General features: G+C 45.4%; 1 protein-coding gene across 1 annotated transcript in view; it reads left to right on the top strand.

The window, feature by feature from the left end:
* Positions 1–24,298, top strand: part of LOC144493937 (dynein axonemal heavy chain 6-like) — an 814,395-nt gene that overhangs the window by 473,450 nt on the left and 316,647 nt on the right. The window contains exons 40-41 of the mRNA XM_078213513.1: positions 9,307–9,509; positions 13,436–13,564. Of these exons, the coding sequence (XP_078069639.1) occupies positions 9,307–9,509; positions 13,436–13,564 (332 nt within the window). The remainder of the gene's footprint in view (positions 1–9,306; positions 9,510–13,435; positions 13,565–24,298) is intronic.

Here is a 24,298-nt window from a genome sequence, read left to right as displayed (position 1 = left end):
GTAACTACAGGCCGGTTAGCTTAACATCTGCAGTTGGGAAAATGCAGGAATCTATCATTAAGGAATAGCAGGACACCTGGAAAAGAATGGTTCAATCAAGCAGACGCAGCATGGATTCATGAAGGGAAAGTCATGTTTGACTAATTTACTGGAATTTTTTGAGGATATGGGTTCTGAAGACTGTGGAGGAACAGAGAGATCTTGGGGTCCATATCCACAGATCTCTAAAGGTTGCCACTCAAGTGGATAGAGCTGTGAAGAAGGCCTATAGTGTGTTAGCTTTTATTAACAGGGGGTTGGAGTTTAAGAGCCATGGGGTTATGCTGCAACTGTACAGGACCTTGGTGAGACCACATTTGGAATATTGTGTGCAGTTCTGGTCACCTCACTATAAGAAGGATGTGGAAAGAGTGCAGAGGAGATTTACCAGGATGCTGCCTGGTTTGGAGGGTAGGTCTTATGAGGAAAGGTTGAGGGAGCTAGGGCTGTTCTCTCTGGAGCGGAGGAGGCTGAGGGGAGACTTAATAGAGGTTTATAAAATGATGAAGGGGATAGATAGAGTGAACGTTCAAAGACAGTCCAAAGATGTGCGGGTTAGGTTGATTGGCCATGCTAAAATTGCCCCTTAGTGTCCTGCGATGCGTAGATTCGAGGGATTAGTGGGTGAAATATGTAGGGATATGGGGGTAGGGCTTGGGTGGGATTATGGTCGGTGCAGACTCGATGGGCCAAATGGCCTCTTTCTGCACTGTAGGGATTTTATGATTTTATGACTATTTCCTCGGGTGGATGTAGCTATTACAAGGGGGCATAACTATAGGGTTCGTGGTGGGAGATACAGGAAGGATATCAGAGGTAGGTTCTTTACGCAGAGAGTGGTTGGGGTGTGGAATGGACTGCCTGCAGTGATAGTGGAGTCAGACACTTTAGGAACATTTAAGCGGCTATTGGATAGGCACATGGAGCACACCAGGATGATAGGGAGTGGGATAGCTTGATCTTGGTTTCAGATAAAGCTCGGCACAACATCGTGGGCCGAAGGGCCTGTTCTGTGCTGTACTGTTCTATGTTCTATATAAGGAGTGCGGTTGACAGAGGGGAACCGGTAGATGTGGTGTATTTAGATTTCCAGAAGGCATTTGATAAGGTGCCTCACAAAAGGTTGCTGCATAAGATAAAGGTACACGGAGTTGGGGGTAAAATGTTAGCGTGGATTGAGGATTGCCTAACAGAAAGCAGAGAGTCGGAATAAATGGGTGCTTTTCCGGTTGGCAATCAGTGACTAGTGGCGTGCCGCAGGGATCGGTGCTGGGGCCTCAACTATTTACCATATACATAGACGATCTGGAGGAGGGGACTGAGTGTAGGGTAACAAAGTTTGTGGATGACACAAAGATGAGTGGGAAAGCAAATTGCGTGGAGGGTACAGAGAGTCTGCAGAGAGATTTGGATAGGCTAAGTGAGTGGACAAGGATCTGGCAGATGGAGTATAACGTTGGTAAGTGTGAGGTTATCCACTTTGGAAGGAATAATAGTAAAATGGACTACTATTTAAACAGTGAAAAATTACAACATGCTACTGTGCAGAGGGACCTGGGGGTCCTTGTGCATGAATCACACAATCACAGTCTGCAGGTGTAGCAGGTGATCAAGAAGGCAAATGGAATGTTGGCCTTTATCGCGAAGGGGATGGAGTATAAAAGCAGGGAGGTCATGCTGCAACTGTACAGGGTACTGGTGAGGCCGCACCTAGAGTACTGTGTACAATTTTGCTCCCCTTATTTAAGAACAGTGTATTAGCTTTGGAGGGGGTGCACAGAAGGTTCACCAGGTTTATTCCGGAGATGAGGGGGTTAGCTTATGAGGAGAGATTGACTAGACTGGACCTGTACTCATTGGAGTTTAGAAGGTTGAGGGGAGATCTTATAGAGACATATAAGATAATGAAGGGGCTTGACAGGGGAGAAGCAGCGAGGTTATTTCCACTTACAATGGAAACAAGAACTAGGGGGCATAGCCTCAAAATACGGGGGAGTCAATTTAGAACAGAGTTGAGGAGGAACTTCTTCTCTCAGAGGGTAGTGAATCTTTGGAATTCTCTGCCCAATGAAGCAGTCGAGGCTACCTCGTTAAATGTGTTTAAGTCACAGATAGATAGATTTTTAACCATTAAGGGAATTAAGGGTTATGGGGAGCGGGCGGGTAAGTGGAACTGAACCCACTATCAGATCGGCCATGATCTTATTGAATGGCGGAGCAGGCTTGAGGGGCTAGATGGCCTACTCCTGCTCCTATTTCATCTGTTCTGATGTACCCACCCCTCTCTCTCCCCCACACTCCCTCTATAGCCACCTCCCTCTCTCCCCTACACTCTACACCCACCTCCCTCTCTCTCCCCCATACTCTCTCTATACCCACCTCCCTCTCATCCCCACTCTCTATAGTCACATCCCTCTCTCCCAAACTCTCTCTCTACACCCATCTCCCTCTCTTCCCCACACTCTCTCTGCACCCACCTCCCTCTCTCCCCCACACTCTCTCTACACCCACCTCCCTCTCTCTCCCCCATACTCTCTCTATACCCACCTCCCTCTCTCCCCCACACTCTCTCTACACCCACCTCCCTCTCTCTCCCCCCACACTCTCTCCACACCCATCTCCCTCTCTCTTCCCCACACTCTCTCTACACCCACCTCCCTCTCTCCCCCACATTTTGTCTCTTGCACACAATCTCCAATTACTGAGTTACTCCAACACCAGTGGGCCCTGATTCCACTGCCCAGAGCTCTGTTCCAGTCTGCCTGAGTCCTGCTATGGCTTGGAACAATATCGCTGTCCCCTCACTGTCGCTGGGGTCAAAATTCTGAAACTCTCTTCCTAACAGAACCATGGGTGTACCTACCCATGTGGACTGCAGCGATTCCAGAAGGCAGCTCACCACCATCTTCTCAAAGGCAGCAGGGAATGGCAATAAAAGCTGGCCCACCAGCGATGCCCACCTTGAATGAATAAAAGCAAACAGTTTATCCAGTGTCTGGGCCCTAAGCTCTGGACTTCAGCAGACTGCCCTCCCTATCGACCTCACCTTCCTGTGAGATGTTCCATAAAACGTAATCTCTCTGGTCCGATGACAGTTATTTTCTTTCTAGAGCTCTAGTGAAAGATCAGGGAAATGGGACTAATTGGATCGTACGTTCACAGAGAGGACCAGCTTGATGGGCTGAATGGCGTCCTGCTATGCTGTACAATGCTTTGATTCCAATGCTCCCATGCAGCACCAGGGAAATGCAAGTTGCTTTTGAGAAATAATAGTGCAAAACAAAATAATGACCAGGCTAAATAAATATGTGAATATAGTTCGGGACAAACTGGATGCAGGGATGTTGTTTCCTCTGGCTGGAGGCGGGGATTCTGGAATAAGGAATCATAGCCTCAGGTCAGCCTGAGAATTCTTGTGGAATTCTCTACCACAGAAGCCTGTGGAGGCCAAGTCATTGAATGTATTTAAGAGAGAGGTAGACAGAGGCCTAGACTCCGAAGGACAAGGGGTTTAGGGAGAGAGTGGGAAGGTGACTGACAGGAGCTAAATGGATACAAAATTAGCTTGATGACAGAACACAGTAAGAAGTCTCACAACACCAGGTTAAAGTCCAACAGGTTTATTTGGTAGTGGCTTTTGCTACCAAACAAACCTGTTGGACTTTAACCTGGTGTTGTGAGACTTCTTACTGTGTTTACCCCAGTCCAATGCCGGCATCTCCACATTTTGATGACAGAAGCCAGAGGGTGGTTATGGAGAGTTGTTCTTCAAACTGGAGGCCTGTGACCAGCAGTATGCCTCAGGGATCGGTGCTGGGTCCACTGTTATTTGTCATTTATATTAACGATTTGGATGAGAATATAGGAGGCATGGGTCAGTAAGTTTGCAGATGACACCAAGATTGGTGGCATAGTGGACAGTGAAGAAGGTTATCTAAGATTGTAACGGGATCTTGATCAATTGGGCCAGTAGGCTGACGAATGCCAAATGGAGTTTAATTTAGATAAATGTGAGGTGATGCATTTTGGTAGATTGAATCAGGATAGGACTTACTCAGTTAATAATAGGACGTTGGGGAGAGTTACAGAACAAAGAGATCTAGGGGTTCAGGTTCATAGCTCCTTGAAAGTGGAGTCACAGGTGGACAGAGTGGGTGAAGAAGGCATTCAGCATGCTTGGTTTCATCGGTCAGAACATTGAATACAGGAGTTGGGACGTCTTGTTGAAGTTGTACAAGACATTGGTAAGGCCACACTTGGAATACTGTGTACAGTTCTGGTCGCCCTATTATAGAAAGGATATTATTAAACTAGAAAGAGTGCAGAAAAGATTTACTGGGATGCTACCGGGACTTGATGGTTTGAGTTATAAGGAGAGGCTGGATAGACTGGGACTTTTTTCTCTGGAACGTAGGAGGCTGAGGGGCGATCTTATAGAGGTCTATAAAATAATGAGGGGCATAGACGAGGTAGATAGTCAATATCTTTTCCCAAAGGTAGGGGAGTCTAAAACTAGAGGGCATAGGTTTAAGGTGAAAGAGGCGAGATACAAAAGTGTCCAGAGGGGCAATTTTTTCACACAGGGTGGCGAGTGTCTGGAACAAGCTGCCAGAGGTAGTAGTAGAGGCGGGTACAATTTTGTCTTTTAAAAAGTATTTAGACAGTTACATGGGTATGATGGGTATAGAGGGATATGGGCCAAATGCGGGCAATTGAGACTAGCTTAGGGGTTTAATAAAAAGGGCAACATGGACAAGTTGGGCCAAAGGGCCTGTTTCCATGATGTAAACCTCTATGACTCTCTGACTCTATAACCATCCCTCCTAAATTCTCATCCAAATCATTCATATAAATGACAAATAACAGTGGACCCATCACCGATCCCTGAGGCACACCGCTGGTCACAGGCCTCCAGTTTGAAAAACTACCTTCGACAACCACCCTTTGTCTTCTGTCTTCAAGCCAATTTAATATCCAATTGGCTACCTCACCCTGGGTCCTATGAGATTTAACCTTATTCAACAACTTACCATACGGTACCTTGTCAAAGGTCTTGCTAAAGTCCATGTAGACAACATCAACTACACTGTCCTCATCTACCTTCTTGGTTACCCCTTCAAAAAACGCAATCAAATTTGTGAGACATGATTTTCCACTCACAAAGCCATGCTGACTGTCCCTAATCAGTCCTTGCATCTCTAAATGCCTGTAGATCCTGTCTCTCAAAATACTTTCCAACCACTTCCCCACTTACAGGCTCACCGGCCTGTAGTTCCCAGGCTTTTCCCTGCAGCCCTTTTTAAACAAAGGTACAACATTTGCCACCCTCCAATCTTCAGGCACCTCACCCGTGACTATCGATGATTCAAATATCTCTGCTAGGGGACCCGCAAATTCCTCCCTTGCCTCCCACAATGTCCTGGGATACACTTCATCAGGTCCCAGGGATTTATCTACCTTGATGCGCTTTAAGACTTCCAGCATCTCCTTTTCTGTAATATGTACACTCCTCAAGACATCACTATTTATTTCCCTAAGTTTCCTAACATCCATGCTTTTCTCAACAGTAAATACTGATGAGAAATATTCATTTAGGATCTCATCCATCTCTTGTGGATCCGCACATAGATGACCTTGTTGATCCTTAAGAGGCCCTACTCTCTCCCTAGTTACTCTTTTGCCCTTTATGTATTTGTAGAAGCTCTTTGGATTCTCCTTTGCTTTATCTGCCAAAACAATCTCGTGTCCCCTTTTTGCCCTCCTGATTTCTCTCTTAACTCTACTCCTACACCCCCTATACTCTTCAAGGGATTCACTTGATCCCAGCTGCCTATGCATGTCATGTGTCTCCTTCTTCTTCTTGATCAGGGACTCAATATCCCGAGTCATCCAGAGTTCCCTACCCCCTACCAGTCTTGCCCTTCAGTCTAAGAGGAATGTGCTTACCCTGAACGCTGGTTAACACACTTTTGAAAGCCACCCACTTACCAGATGTCCCTTTGCCTTCCCACCGACTCCCCCAATTAACTTTTGAAAGTTCCTGCCTGATACCATCAAAATTGGCCTTGCCCCAATTTAGAATATTAATTTTTGGGCCAGACCTATCATTCTCCATAGCTATCTTAAAACTAATAGAATTATGGTCACTGGTCCCTAAGTATCCTTCACTAACACTTAGTAAGTGAGTAAGTTAGAACAAAGAACAATACAGCACAGGAACAGGCCCTTCGGCCCTCCAAGCCTGCACTGATCATGTGTTCCTAACTAGACCATCCGTTTGTATCCCTCTATTCCCAGTCTGTTCATGTGGCTATCTAGATAAGTCTTAAATGATCCCAGCGTGTCCGCCTCCACCACCTTGCTTCAGAGTGCATTCCAGGCCCCCACCACCCTCTGTGTAAAATACGTCCCCCGCATATCTGTATTGAACCTTGCCCCCCTTACCTTGAACTTGTGACCCTTTGTGTTTGTCATTTCTGACCTGGGAAAAAGCTTCCAACTGTTCACCCTATCTATGCCCTTCATAATTTTATAAACCTCTATTAGGTCGCCCCTCAAACTCCGTCTTTCCAGGGAGAACAACCCTAGTTTACTCAATCTCACCTCATAGCGAAAACCCTCCATACCAGGCAACATCCTGGTAAACCTTTTCTGCACTCTCTCCAAAGCCTCCACGTCCTTCTGGCGACCAGAACTGGACGCAGTATTACAAATGTGGCCTAACCAACGTTCTATATAACTGCAACATTAGGGTAGTAAGTTTACAGATGACACCAAGATTGGTGGCATAGTGGACAGTGAAGAACGTATCTAGGATTGCAACGGGATCTTGATCAATTGGGCCAGTGGGCTGATGAATGGCAGATGGAGTTTAATTTAGATAAATGTGAGGTGATGCATTTTGGTAAGTCGAATCGGGGCAGGACTTGCTCGGTTAATGGTAGGGCATTGGGGAGTTATAGAACAAAGACTCGCTTAGTGGTTAAAAAAAAAAAGGCAGCATGGACAAGTTGGGCCGAAGGGTTTGTTTCCATGCTGTAAACCTCTAAGACTCTATGCTGATAGAGGATCATCCATGATCACATTAAATGGCAGAGCAGGCTCAATGGGCCAAATGAGCAACTCCTGCTCCTATTTTCCATGTTTCTATGAATGAAGACAGCAATGGAACTTGAGCTTATCCACTCCCATCAGTGTAGGATTCTCGATATTATTTCAAACTGATTCTCAGGTGTTGCAATAATACTGCTTTCAGGTAGTCACCATTAGTCAAGTCTCAAAGCAACTGCAGAGGCCTTGATTTGTCAACCTTGGATTATGTTGGATTATATGGGCGGCACGGTAGCACAGTGGTTAGCACTGCTGCTTCACAGCTCCAGGGTCCCGGGTTCGATTCCCGGTTTGGGTCACTGTCTGTGTGGAGTTTGCACATTCTCCTCGTGTCTGCGTGGGTTTCCTCCCACAGTCCAAAGATGTGCGGGCTAGGTTGATTGGCTCGGTTAAAAATTGCCCCTTAGAGTCCTGAGATGCGTAGGTTAGAGGGATTAGCGGGTAAATATGTGGGGGTAGGGCCTGGGTGGGATTGTGGTTGGTGCAGACTCGATGGGCCGAATGGCCTCCTTCTGCACTGGAGGGTTTCTATGATATTTGAGAAGATGATGCTGAGCTTTGTTTAACTGAATGCTTGGCCATTTCAGAGGGCAGCAAAGAGTCAACCACATTGCTGTGGCTCTGGAGTCACATGTAGGCCAGACCGGGTAAGGACAGCAGATTCCCTTCCCGAAAGGACATTAGTAACCCGGATTGGTTTGTACAGGAATCTAGTAGCTTCATGGTAATTATTATTCCAGCTTTATTTAATTAATTGAATCTCAGTTCCCCAGTTGCTATGGTGGATGTGAATTCACGTCTCTGGATCATTGGTTCAGGCCTTTGGATGAGGGGTCCTGTAAGATAATAACTTTGTTACTGTTCTGATTTATTCATCCTTAATAACCAGTTAATAGTACCCTGTCCCTTCCTGTCATACTTCCTCACTGATGATGTGTTCAATTTCCACACTAATCGGAAAGAGATTCTTGTTGAATTTTGAATTGTCTGCCTTGTATCAGGGCTATTCAAAAGGAATAACAAAGAACAAAGAACAATACAGCACAGGAACAGGCCCTTCGGCCCTCCAAGCCCGCGCCGCTCCCTGGTCCAAACTAGACCATTCTTTTGTATCCCTCCATTCCCACTCCGTTCATATGGCTGTCTAGATAAGTCTTAAACATTCCCAGTGTGTCTGCCTCCACCACCTTGCCCGGCAGCGCATTCCAGGCCCCCACCACCCTCTGTGTAAAATATGTCCTTCTGATATCCATGTTAAACCTCCCCCCCCTCACCTTGAACCTATGACCCCTCGTGAACGTCACCACCGACCTGGGAAAAAGCTTCCCACCGTTCACCCTATCTATGCCTTTCATAATTTTATACACCTCTATTAGGTCACCCCTCATCCTCCGTCTTTCCAGTGAGAACAACCCCAGTTTACCCAATCTCTCCTCATAACTAAGCCCTTCCATACCAGGCAACATCCTGGTAAACCTCCTCTGCACTCTCTCTAAAGCCTCCACATCCTTCTGGTATGAATGAGACATTTACATTTATAAAAGGTGGCTCTAAATAACTATGCAAATCATTCTTTCCTTCAGCATTTTGGGCACCTCAAATGTGTTCCAGCTACAAGTATTCCAGAAATGTTCTACACAGAAAAATCCCACCAAAGAACAAAGAACAGTACAGCACAGGAAACAGGCCCTTCGGCCCTCCAAGCCTGTGCCGCTCCTTGGTCCAACTAGACCAATCGTTTGTATCCCTCCATTCCCAGGCTGCTCATGTGACTGTCCAGATAAGTCTTAAACGATGTCAGCGTGCCTGCCTCCACCACCCAACTTGGCAGCTCATTCCAGGCCCCCACCACCCTCTGTGTAAAAAACGTAATGGCAGCTTTTGTTCAGAGGGTGCCCTGGGATCTCTCACGTCTACCTGAGAGGGCAGACGGGGTCTGGCATTAATGTTTCTCACTGGATTGATGGCACATCCAACCGTGTGGCACTCCCTCAGTAACTTGTGAGGGCGGAAGAAGGAATAATGATCTGAAACACCTTGAGTGAGACCTGAACTCATTAGCTGCTTGGTGAATGTCTCCCAGTGATTGCTTTGCTATCAGCAGCAGAGAATCAGTGTGTTTTAATGAGAATTGCTTTCTTGCTTTGGCTGGTCCAGTTTGCAGTGGTCAGCGAATGGAGTTCCCAGGGAGATACGGTGTTCAAGCTGACACAAAATCCAGCCGGGGTGACAGCAAGGAGCTGCTGGTAAACACAATGTTATTCAGCACACAGACAACATCAGCCCAGGCTCAGGCACAGATTCTGCAAAGACTGGTGAAGAGGAGCAGAAACCGGCACAGCTCAGTAAAGAGCAAACAGGTCAGTACTCCGTGTGTCACTCAGACATTACCTGAACACTGACAGGTCAGAGTGGCAGTGTCAGCAATCTGTATTCCCAGTGTATTTATTTAGGAATGCAGGAACATAGGAGCAGGAGTAGGCCATTCGATCCCTCGAGCGTCCCCCATCGTTCAATTAATCATGACTGATCTTCCACGATAATGCCATTTTCCTGCGCCATCCCCATAACGCTTGGTATCTTTAATGTCCAGAAATCTATCGATCTCTGTCTTGAACATATTCACTGACTGAGCCTCCACAGCCCACAGGGGTAAAAATTCCAAAGACTAAAGGAATCCCACCTCATCTCAGTCCTAAATGGCCAAACCTTTTTCTGAGACTGTGTCACAAGAACACAAGAAATACGAGCAGAGTAGGCCCTTCATATACACAATAGACCAGGAGTAGGCCACCAGGTCCTTCAAGCCTGCCCCATCATTCAATACCATCATGGCTGATCTTTGCCGGCCTCAACTCCTTTTCTGTGCCATTTCCCCAAAGCTCTCCATTCCTCGATCTATCAAATATTTATCCATCTCCACTTTGAATACTTATTATGATCCAGCATCAAGCATCCTTTGGGTCAGAGAATTCCAGAGATTCATCACCCTCTGCGAGAATAAATTTCTGTGCACCTCAGTTTTAAATGACCGGTTCTTTATCTTGTAGCTATGTGCCCTTGTTCAAGACTCTCCCACTAGTGAAAACATCTCATCATCTACCCTGTCAAGCGCCCTCGGGATCTTATATGTTGAATAAGATCACTCCTCACTCTTCTAAACTTCAAGGAATACAGACCCAGACTATTTAGTCTCTCTTAAGAACATAAGAACATAAGAAATAGAAGCAGGAGTAGGCCATCTAGCCCCTCGAGCCTGCCCCGCCATTCAATAAGATCATGGCTGATCTGACGTGGATCAGTACCACTTACCCGCCTGATCCCCATAACCCTTAATTCCCTTACCGATCAGGAATCCATCCATCCGCGCTTTAAACATATTCAGCGAGGTAGCCTCCACCACCTCAGTGGGCAGAGAATTCCAGAGATTCACCACCCTCTGGGAGAAGAAGTTCCTCCTCAACTCTGTCTTAAACCGACCCCCCTTTATTTTGAGGCTGTGTCCTCTAGTTTTAACTTCCTTACTAAGTGGAAAGAATCTCTCCGCCTCTCTTGATAGGATAACCCCCTCATCCCAGGAATTGGCATGATGAATCTCCTTTGGACTGCCTCCAATGTTACTATATCCTTTTTTAAGTAAGGGGACCAAAACTGTACGCAGTATTCCAGGTGAGGCCTCACCAACACCCTGTACAATTGCAACACAACTTCCCTATTTTAAACCCTAACCCCTTTGCAAAAAAGGCCAAAATGCTTAATTACTTGTTGGACCTACCTGCTAACCTTTTGTGATTCATGCACTAGAACACCTAGATCCCTCTGTATTCCACTCACCAACAGTCCCTCTCCATTTAATCTGCCTTTTGGTTTCTCCTAACGAAGTGCATGACCTCACACCTCCCCACATTCTACTCCATTTGTTTGGTTTTCACCCAGTCACCTAATCTATCTATATCCCATTGCAGAATTACAATATCCTCATCATAACCTGTCCTTCAACCCATCTTCGTATCATCGGCAAATTCGGAAACCTTACATTCTGCTCCTTCTGCTCCAGGTCATTAATGTAAATAGTGAACAATTATGGGCCAAGAACTGATCCCTGCGGTACTCCACAAGTGACATCTTTCCACTCTGAAAAGGACCAATGTATTCCAAATCTCTGTTTTCTCTGTGACAGCCAGTGTTCAATCCACACTCCCAATTCCGTGGGCTTTTACTTTATGTAGCAGCCTCTTAGGCGGCACCTTGACAAATGGCTTTTGAAAATCTAAATACACTACATTCACAGGTTCCCCTCTATCTACTCTCCTTGTTACATCCTCAAACTATTCGAGCAAATTTGTCAAACATGATTTCCCTTTTATAAAACCATGTTGACCAGGTTTGATTATATTCAGCTTTCCCAAATGATTCGCTATTTCCTCTTTGATTATTGACTACAGTGTCTTGCCAATAATAGATGTGAAACAAACTGGCCAATATCTCCCTGCCTTCAGCCTTTCTCCCTTTCTGAACAAGGGCGTCACATTGGCTGTTTTCCAATCTTCTGGTTCCCTCCCGGAATTTAGCGAATTAGGAAAATTTTCAACCAATGGGCCCAAAGATGTGCAGGTTAGGTTGATTGGCCATGCTAAATTGCCCCTTTCGTGTCCCGGGGTGTGTATGTTAGAGGGATTAGAACATAGAACAGTACGGCACAGAACAGGCCCTTCGGCCCACGATGTTGTGCCGAGCTTTATCTGAAACCAAGATCAAGCTATCCCACTCCCTATCATCCTGGTGTGCTCCATGTGCCTATCCAATAACCACTTTAATGTTCCTAAAGTGTCTGACTCCACTATCACTGCAGGCAGTCCATTCCACACCCCAACCACTCTCTGCGTAAAGAACCTACCTCTGATATCCTTCCTGTATCTCCCACCACGAACCCGATAGTTATGCCCCCTTGTAATAGCTCCATCCACCCGAGGAAATAGTGTTTGAACGTTCACTCTATCTATCCCCTTCATCATTTTATAAACCTCTATTAAGTCTCCCCTCAGCCCCCTCCGCTCCAGAGAGAACAGCCCTAGCTCCCTCAACCTTTCCTCATAAGACCTACCCTCCAAACCAGGCAGCATCCTGGTAAATCTCCTCTGCACTCTTTCCAGCACTTCCACATCCTTCTTATAGTGAGGTGACCAGAACTGCACACAATATTCCAAATGTGATCTCACCAAGGTCCTGTACAGTTGCAGCATAACCCCACGGCTCTTAAACTCCAACCCCCTGTTAATAAAAGCTAACACACTGTAGGCCTTCTTCACAGCTCTATCCACTTGAGTGGCAACCTTTCGAGATCTGTGGATATGGACCCCAAGATCTCTCTGTTCCTCCACAGTCTTCAGAACCCTACCTTTGACCCTGTAATCCACATTTAAATTAGTCCTACCAAAATGAATCACCTCACATTTATCCGGATTAAACTCCATTTGCCATTTTTCAGCCCAGCTTTGCATCCTATCTATATCTCTTTGCAGCCTACAACAGCCCTCCACCTCATCCACTACTCCACCAATCTTGGTGTCATCAGCAAATTTACTGATCCACCCTCCAGCCCCCTCCTCTAAGTCATTAATAAAAATCACAAAGAGCAGAGGACCAAGCACTGATCCCTGTGGCACTCCGCTAGCAACCTGCCTCCAATCCGAAAATTTTCCATCCACCACCACCCTCTGTCTTCGATCAGATTAGCTGGGTAAATATAAATATATGGGGTTTCGGGGATAGGGCCTGGGTGGGATTGTTGTCGGTGCAGACTCAATGGGCCAAATGGCCTTCTTCTGCACTGTAGGGTTTCTATGATTTCTAGTGTCTCTGCAGCCACTTCCTGTGCCCTTGTACGTTTCCATGAGATCGCCTCTCATTCCACTGAATGAGAGTGAATGCAGGTTCAGTCGTCATGATCTCTCCTCAGACGACAATCCTGCCATCCCAGGAATCAGCCTGGTGAAATTTTGCTGCATTCCGTCCATTGCAAGTATGTCCTTTCTTACATAAGGAGATCAAAGCTGCATACAATTCTCCAGGTGTGCTCTCACTAAGGCCCTGTACAGCTGCAGTAAGACATGCTTGCTCCTATACTCAAGCCCTCTTGCAATGAAGGATAATCTACAATTTGCCTTCCTAACTGCTGGCTGTACCTGCATGCCTGCTTTCAGTGACTGGTGTATCCAGGTGTCTTTGTACATCAACGTTTCCCAATCTATCACCGTCTAATGATAAGAGTGTTTGTTTTTGGAAGGTGATTGTATTTTTGGATGACCTCAACATGCCAGCAGTTGAACAGTACGGCGCGCAGCCTCCACTGGAACTCATTCGACAGTTCCTCGACCTCGGAGGATTCTTCGATATTCAGAACTTCAAGTGGTTGGTATGTCCCATGCCTTGTTTCCTGATTACTCATTGGGTAAAATTCTTCCCCAGATAGGATAAAAGTCCATGGAATGCATTTTGGAAGGTCTAATAAAGGTAGGAAATATACAGTGAATGGCAGAAACCTGGAGAGTATTGATAGGCAAAGGGATCTGGGTGTACAGGTACACAGGTCACTGAAAGTGGCAACGCAGGTGGAGAAGGTAGTCAAGAAGGCATACAGCATGCTTGCCTTCATCGGCCGGGGCATTGAGTTTAAAAATTGGCAAGTCATGTTACAACTTTATAGAACCTTAGTTAGGCCGCACTTGGAATACAGTGTTCAATCTGGCCACCACGCTACCAGAAGGATGTGGAGGCTTTGGAGAGGGTACAGAAAAGATTTACCAGGATGTTGCCTGGTATGGAGGGCATTAGCTATGAGGAGAGGTTGGAGAAACTTGGTTTGTTCTCACTGGAGCGACGGAGGTTGAGGGGAGACCTGATAGAAATCTACAAGATTATGAGAGGCATGGACAGAGTGGATAGTCAGAAGCTTTTTCCCAAGGTGGAAGAGTCAATTACTAGGGGGCACAGGTTTATGGTGCGAGGGGCAAGGTTTAAAGGAGATGTACGAGGCAAGTTTTTTACAAAGAGAATGGTGGGTGCCTGGAACTCGCTGCCGGGGGAGGTAGTGGAAGCCGATAAAGAACATCTTGACATACCAGTGGTGAGCCGCAGTGGGAGGATCTCCAGCACTGTGTCCGTCTCTGTGGCTCGGGAGGGTAAGGGGGAGAGCCGGAGGGCAATAGTTATTGGGGACTCGTTAGTTAGAGGGATAGATAGGAGGTTCTGTGGCAGCAAAAGAGACTCGAGGATGGTATGTTGCCTACCGGATGCCAGGGTCCGTGACGTCTCGGACCGTGTTTTCCGGATTCTTAAGGGGGAGGGGAAACAGTCACAAGTCGTGGTACACATTGGTACCAATGACATAGGTAAGAGAAGGGACGGGGATTTAAAACAGGAATTTCTGGAGCTGGGCTGGAAGCTGAGAGCCAAGACAAAACATGTGGTCATCTCTGGTACGTTACCGGTGCCACGTGATAGCGAGTTGAGGAACAGGGAGAGAGTGCAGTTAAACATGTGGTTGCAGGGATGGTGTAGGAGGGAGGGTTTCAGATACGTGGATAATTGGAACACATGCTGGGGAAGGTGGGACCTGTACAAACAGGACGGGGTGCACCTGAACCAGAGGGGCACCAATATCCTGGGAGGGAAATTTGCTACGGCTCTTCAGGGGGGTTTAAACTAATTTGTCAGGGGAGTGGGAAAAGGAGTTGTAGTCCAGAAGTCAGTGAGGGTGGTGAGGTATTGGGGAAGGTATCAGGGTCAAGGGTGGGTACTGGTAGACAGGAAGGTGGGTTGAAGTGTGTCTACTTCAATGCAAGGAGCATCTGGAACAAAGTAGATGAACTTGGGGCGTGGATTGGTACTTGGGACTACGATGTTGTGGCCATTACGGAGATGTGGGTAGAACAAGGACAGGAATGGTTGTTGGACGTTCCGGGGTATAGATGTTTCACTAAGTGTAGGGAAGCTGGTAAAAGAGGTGGAGGAGTGGCATTGTTAATCAAGGATAGTTTAACGGTTGCGGAAAGGCACTTCGAGGGGGATCTGCACACTGAGGTAATATGGGCTGAAGTTAGAAATAGGAAAGGAGCGGTCACGTTGCTAGGAGTTTACTATAGGCCCCCAAATAGTAATAGAGATGTGGAGGAAGAAATTGCTAAGCAGATTATGGATATATGTGGGGGTCACAGGGTAGTTGTCATGGGGGAATTTAACTTTCCAAATATTGATTGGAACCTTTGTAGGTCAAATAGTTCGGATGGGGCAGTATTTGTGCCGTGTGTGCAGGAGGGTTTCCTGACACAATATGTGGATAGGCCGACAAGGGGTGAGGCCACATTGGATTTGGTACTGGGAAATGAACCGGGCCAAGTGTTAGATTTGGTTGTGGGAGAGCACTTTGGAGATAGTGACCACAATTCGGTGTCTTTTGTTATTGCAATGGAGAGGGATAGGGCCGTACGGCAGGGCAAGGTTTACGAGTGGGGGAGAGGTAATTATGATGCGATTAGGCAAGAATTAGGGGACATAAGATGGGAACAGAAACTGTCAGGGAAAGGCACTAATGAAAAGTGGAACTTTTTCAAGGAACAAATACTGGGTGTCCTTGATAGGTGTGTCCCTGTCAGGCAGGGAGGAAATGGCCGAGTGAGGGAACCATGGTTCACGAAAGAGGTGGAATGTCTTGTGAAAAGGAAGAGGGAAGCTTATGTAGGGATGAGGAAACAAGGTTCAGATGGCTGGATTGAGGGTTACAAGTTAGCAAGGAATGAGCTGAAAAAGGGGCTTAGGAGAGCTAGGAGGGGACACGAGAAGTCCTTGGCGGGTCGGATCAAGGAAAACCCCAAGGCTTTTTACTCTTATGTGAGGAATAAAAGAATGACCAGGGTGAGGTTAGGGCCGGTCAAGGACAGTAGTGGGAACTTGTGTATGGAGTCAGTAGAGATAGGCGAGGTGATGAATGAATACTTTTCTTCAGTGTTCACCAAGGAGAAGGGCCATGTTTTTGAGGAAGAGAAGGTGTGACAGGCTAATAGGCTGGAGGAAATAGATGTTCGGAGGTAGGATGTCCTGGCAGTTTTGAATAACTGAAGGTCGATAAGTCCCCTGGGCCTGATGAAATATATCCTAGGATTCTTTGGGAGGCAAGGGATGAGATTGCAGAGCCTTTGGCTTTGATCTTTGGGTCCTCACTGTCCACGGGGATGGTGCCAGAGGACTGGAGAGTGGCGAATTTTGTTCCCCTGTTTAAGAAAGGGAATAGAAATTACCCTGGTAATTATAGACTGGTTCGTCTTACTTCGGTGGTTGGTAAATTGATGGAAAAGGTCCTTAGAGATGGGATTTACGACGATTTAGAAAGATGCGGATTAATCCGGGATAGTCAGCCCGGATTCGTGAAGGGCAAGTCGTGCCTCACAAATTTGATAGAATTTTTTGAGGAGGTAACTAAGTGTGTTGATGAAGGTAGGGCAGTTGATGTCATATACATGGATTTTAGTAAGGCGTTTGATAAGGTCCCCAATGGTCGGCTTATGATGAAAGTAAGGAGGTGTGGGATAGAGGGAAAGTTGGCCGATTGGATAGGTAACTGGCTATCTGATCGAAGGCAGAGGGTGGTGGTGGATGGAAAATTTTCGGACTGGAGGCAGGTTGCTCGCGGAGTGCCACAGGGATCAGTGCTTGGTCCTCTGCTCTTTGTGATTTTTATTAATGACTTAGAGGAGGGGGCTGAAGGGTGAATCAGTAAATTTGCTGATGACACCAAGATTGGTGGAGTAGTGGATGAGGTGGAGGGCTGTTGTAGGCTGCAAAGAGACATAGATAGGATGCAAAGCTGGGCTGAAAAATGGCCAATGGAGTTTAATCCGGATAAATGTGAGGTGATTCATTTTGGTAGGACTAATTTAAATGTGGATTACAGGGTCAAAGGTAGGGTTCTGAAGACTGTGGAGGAACAGAGAGATCTTGGGGTCCATATCCACAGATCTCTAAAGGTTGCCACTCAAGTGGATAGAGCTGTGAAGAAGGCCTATAGTGTGTTAGCTTTTATTAACAGGGGGTTGGAGTTTAAGAGCCGTGGAGTTATGCTGCAACTGCACAGGACCTTGGTGAGACCACATTTGGAATATTGTGTGCAGTTCTGGTCACCTCACTATAAGAAGAATGTGGAAGCGCTGGAAAGAGTGCAGAGGAGATTTACCAGGATGCTGCCTGGTTTGGAGGGTAGGTCTTATGAGGAAAGGTTGAGGGAGCTAGGGCTGTTCTCTCTGGAGCGGAGGAGGCTGAGGGGAGACTTAATAGAGGTTTATAAAATGATGAAGGGGATAGATAGAGTGAACGTTCAAACGCTATTTCCTTGGGTGGATGGAGCTATTACCAGGGGGCATAACTATAGGGTTCATGGTGGGAGATATAGGAAGGATATCAGAGGTAGGTTCTTTACGCAGAGAGTGGTTGGGGTGTGGAATGGACTGCCTGCAGTGATAGTGGAGTCAGACACTTTAGGAACATTTAAGCGGTTATTGGATAGGCACATGGAGCACACCAGGATGATAGGGAGTGGGATAGCTGGATCTTGGTTTCAGGCAAAGCTCGGCACAATATCGTGCGCTGAAGGGCCTGTTCTGTGCTGTACTGTTCTATGTTCTAAATACGTGAATAGGAGGCGAATAGAGGGATATGGTCCCTGGAAGGGTAGGGGGTTTTAGTTCAATCGGGCAGCACGGTCGGTGCAGGCTTGTTCTTTGTTCTTTGATATGAATGGAATGAGACAAGAATGAAGATGATCATTAAACCCATCAGTGCTGTTCCAGTAAGTGACCAGCGGTTCGGTTAAACTTCCTCTGCTCATTCCCCAGAGAAAGGAGAAACTCCGAAACACAACTGGAAAGTTGCTTTTGGGAACTGAATACGGAGTCAGCTTCCAGCACCGTTTCAGACAGAATCCATAATTACATCAAACCGCAAAACAAATACTCCACATCACACACTGAGACAAATACTCCACATCACACACTGAGACAAATACTCCACATCACACACTGAGAGATAAATACTCCACATCACACACTGTGACAAATACTCCACATCACACACTGAGAGATAAATACTCCACATCACACACTGTGACAAATACTCCACATCACACACTGAGAGATAAATACTCCACATCACACACTGTGACAAATACTCCACATCACACACTGTGAGATAAATACTCCACATCACACACTGTGACAAATACTCCACATCACACACTGAGACAAATACTCCACATCACACACTGTGACAAATACTCCACATCACACACTGTGACAAATACTCCACATCACACACTGTGACAAATACTCCACATCACACACTGAGAGACAAAGACTCCACATCACGCACTGAGACAAATACTCCACATCACACACTGAGAGACAAATACTCCACATCACACACTGAAACAAATACTTCACATCACACACTGTGACAAATACACCACATCACACACTGTGATAAATACTCCACATCACACACTGTGACAAATACTCCACATCACACACTGAGAGACAAATACACCACATCACACACTGTCACAAATACTCCACATCACACACTGAGAGACAAATACTCCACATCACACACTGTGACAAATACTCCACATCACACACTGTGACAAATACTCCACATCACACACTGAGAGACAAATACACCACATCACACACTGAGAGACAAATACTCCACATCACACACTGTGACAAATACTCCACATCACACACTGAGAGACAAATACTCCACATCACACACTGTGACAAATACTCCACATCACACACTGTCACAAATACTCCACATCACACACTGAGAGGCAAATACTCCACATCACACACTGTGACAAATACTCCACATCACACACTGTCACAAATACTCCACATCACACACTGTGACAAATACTCCACATCACACACTGAGAGACAAATACTCCACATCACACACTGAGAGACAAATACTCCACATCACACACTGTCACAAATACTCCACATCACACACTGTGACAAATACTCCACATCACACACTGTGACAAATATTCCGCATCACACACTGTCACAAATACTCCACATCACACACTGTCACAAATACTCCACATCACACACTGAGAGACAAAAACTCCACATCACACACTGTGAGACAAATACTCCACATCACACACTGAGAGACAAATACTCCACATCACACACTGTCACAAATACTCCACATCACACACTGTGACAAATACTCCACATCACACACTGTGACAAATATTCCGCATCACACACTGTGACAAATACTCCACATCACACACTGTGACAAATACTCCACATCACACACTGAGAGACAAATACTCCACATCACACACTGTAACAAATACTCCACATCACACACTGAGAGACAAATACTCCACATCAGACACTGTGACAAATACTCCACATCACACACTGAGAGACCAATACTCCACATCACACACTGTGACAAATACTCTACATCACACACTGTGACAAATACTCCACATCACACACTGAGAGACAAATACTTCACATCTCACACTGTGACAAATACTCCACATCACACACTGTGACAAATACTCCACATCACACACTGTGACAAATACTTCACATCTCACACTGTGACAAATATTCCACATCACACACTGTGACAAATACTCCACATCACACACTGTCACAAATACTCCACATCACACACTGAGAGACAAAAACTCCACATCACACACTGTGACAAATACTCTACATCACACACTGAGACAAATACTCCACATCACACACTGTGACAAATACTCCACATCACACACTGTGACAAATACTCTACATCACACACTGAGTCAAATACTCCACATCACACACTGTGACAAATACTCCACATCACACACTGAGAGACAAATACTCCACATCACACACTGAGAGACAAATACTCCACATCACACACTGAGACAAATACTCCACATCACACACTGAGACAAATACTCCACATCACACACTGTGACAAATACTCCACATCACACACTGTGACAAATACTCCACATCACACACTGTGACAAATACTCCACATCACACACTGTCACAAATACTCCACATCACACACTGAGAGACAAATACACCACATCACATACTGAGACAAATACTCCACATCACACACTGAGACCAATACTCCACATCACACACTGTGACAAATACTCCACATCACACACTGTGACAAATACTCCACATCACACACTGAGACAAATACTCCACATCACACACTGAGACAAATACTCCACATCACACACTGAGACCAATACTCCACATCACACACTGAGAGACAAATAATCCACATCACACACTGTGACAAATACTCCACATCACACACTGTGACCAATACTCCACATCACACACTGAGACAAATACTCCACATCACACACTGAGACAAATACTCCACATCACACACTGAGACAAATACTCCACATCACACACTGAGACAAATACTCCACATCACACACTGAGACAAATACTCCACATCACACACTGAGACCAATACTCCACATCACACACTGTGACAAATACTCCACATCACACACTGTGACAAATACTCCACATCACACACTGAGACAAATACTCCACATCACACACTGAGACAAATACTCCACATCACACACGGAGACAAATACTCCACATCATACACTGAGACAAATACTCCACATCACACACTGAGACAAATACTCCACATCACACACTGAGAGATAAATACTCCACATCACACACTGTGACAAATACTCCACATCACACACTGAGAGATAAATACTCCACATCACACACTGTGACAAATACTCCACATCACACACTGAGACAAATACTCCACATCACAGACTGTGACAAATACTCCACATCACACACTGTGACAAATACTCCACATCACACACTGTGACAAATACTCCACATCACACACTGAGACAAATACTCCACATCACACACTGAGAGATAAATACTCCACATCACACACTGTGACAAATACTCCACATCACACACTGTGAGATAAATACTCCACATCACACACTGTGACAAATACTCCACATCACACACTGAGACAAATACTCCACATCACACACTGTGACAAATACTCCACATCACACACTGTGACAAATACTCCACATCACACACTGTGACAAATACTCCACATCACACACTGAGAGACAAATACTCCACATCACGCACTGAGACAAATACTCCACATCACACACTGAGAGACAAATACTCCACATCACACACTGAAACAAATACTTCACATCACACACTGTGACAAATACACCACATCACACACTGTGATAAATACTCCACATCACACACTGTGACAAATACTCCACATCACACACTGAGAGACAAATACACCACATCACACACTGTCACAAATACTCCACATCACACACTGAGAGACAAATACTCCACATCACACACTGTGACAAATACTCCACATCACACACTGTGACAAATACTCCACATCACACACTGAGAGACAAATACACCACATCACACACTGAGAGACAAATACTCCACATCACACACTGTGACAAATACTCCACATCACACACTGAGAGACAAATACTCCACATCACACACTGTGACAAATACTCCACATCACACACTGTCACAAATACTCCACATCACACACTGAGAGGCAAATACTCCACATCACACACTGAGAGGCAAATACTCCACATCACACACTGTGACAAATACTCCACATCACACACTGTGACAAATACTCCACATCACACACTGAGAGACAAATACTCCACATCACACACTGTGACAAATACTCCACATCACACACTGTCACAAATACTCCACATCTCACACTGTGACAAATACTCCACATCACACACTGAGAGACAAAAACTCCACATCACACACTGTGAGACAAATACTCCACATCACACACTGAGAGACAAATACTCCACATCACACACTGTCACAAATACTCCACATCACACACTGTGACAAATACTCCACATCACACACTGTGACAAATATTCCGCATCACACACTGTGACAAATACTCCACATCACACACTGTGACAAATACTCCACATCACACACTGAGAGACAAATACTCCACATCACACACTGTGACAAATACTCCACATCACACACTGAGAGACAAATACTCCACATCAGACACTGTGACAAATACTCCACATCACACACTGAGAGACCAATACTCCACATCACACACTGTGACAAATACTCTACATCACACACTGTGACAAATACTCCACATCACACACTGAGAGACAAATACTTCACATCTCACACTGTGACAAATACTCCACATCACACACTGTGACAAATACTCCACATCACACACTGTGACAAATACTTCACATCTCACACTGTGACAAATATTCCACATCACACACTGTGACAAATACTCCACATCACACACTGTCACAAATACTCCACATCACACACTGAGAGACAAAAACTCCACATCACACACTGTGACAAATACTCTACATCACACACTGAGACAAATACTCCACATCACACACTGTGACAAATACTCCACATCACACACTGTGACAAATACTCTACATCACACACTGAGTCAAATACTCCACATCACACACTGTGACAAATACTCCACATCACACACTGAGAGACAAATACTCCACATCACACACTGAGAGACAAATACTCCACATCACACACTGAGACAAATACTCCACATCACACACTGAGACAAATACTCCACATCACACACTGTGACAAATACTCCACATCACACACTGTGACAAATACTCCACATCACACACTGTGACAAATACTCCACATCACACACTGTCACAAATACTCCACATCACACACTGAGAGACAAATACACCACATCACATACTGAGACAAATACTCCACATCACACACTGAGACCAATACTCCACATCACACACTGTGACAAATACTCCACATCACACACTGTGACAAATACTCCACATCACACACTGAGACAAATACTCCACATCACACACTGAGACAAATACTCCACATCACACACTGAGACCAATACTCCACATCACACACTGAGAGACAAATAATCCACATCACACACTGTGACAAATACTCCACATCACACACTGTGACCAATACTCCACATCACACACTGTGACAAATACTCCACATCACACACTGAGACAAATACTCCACATCACACACTGTGACAAATACTCCACATCACACACTGAGACAAATACTCCACATCACACACTGAGAGACAAATACTCCACATCACACACTGTGACAAATACTCCACATCACACACTGAGACAAATACTCCACATCACACACTGAGACAAATACTCCACATCACACACTGAGACAAATACTCCACATCACACACTGAGACAAATACTCCACATCACACACTGAGACAAATACTCCACATCACACACTGAGACAAATACTCCACATCACACACTGAGACCAATACTCCACATCACACACTGTGACAAATACTCCACATCACACACTGTGACAAATACTCCACATCACACACTGAGACAAATACTCCACATCACACACTGAGACAAATACTCCACATCACACACTGAGACAAATACTCCACATCATACACTGAGACAAATACTCCACATCACACACTGAGACAAATACTCCACATCACACACTGTGACAAATACTCCACATCACACACTGAGACAAATACTCCACATCACACACTGAGACAAATACTCCACATCACACACTGAGACAAATACTCCACATCACACACTTTGACAAATACTCCACATCACACACTGTCACAAATACTCCACATCACACACTGAGGCAAATACTCCACATCACACACTGAGACAAATACTCCACATCACACACTGAGACAAATACTCCACATCACACACTGAGACAAATACTCCACATCACACACTGAGAGACAAATACTCCACATCACACACTGAGACAAATACTCCACATCACACACTGAGACAAATACTCCACATCACACACTGTGACAAATACTCCACATCACACACTGTGACAAATACTCCACATCACACACTGTGACAAATACTCCACATCACACACTGTGACAAATACTCCAC

The sequence above is a fragment of the Mustelus asterias genome, chromosome 5 (genome assembly GCF_964213995.1).
Source record: "Mustelus asterias chromosome 5, sMusAst1.hap1.1, whole genome shotgun sequence".
NCBI lineage: Eukaryota > Metazoa > Chordata > Chondrichthyes > Carcharhiniformes > Triakidae > Mustelus > Mustelus asterias.
This window is presented reverse-complemented; position numbering and strand designations above follow the sequence as displayed.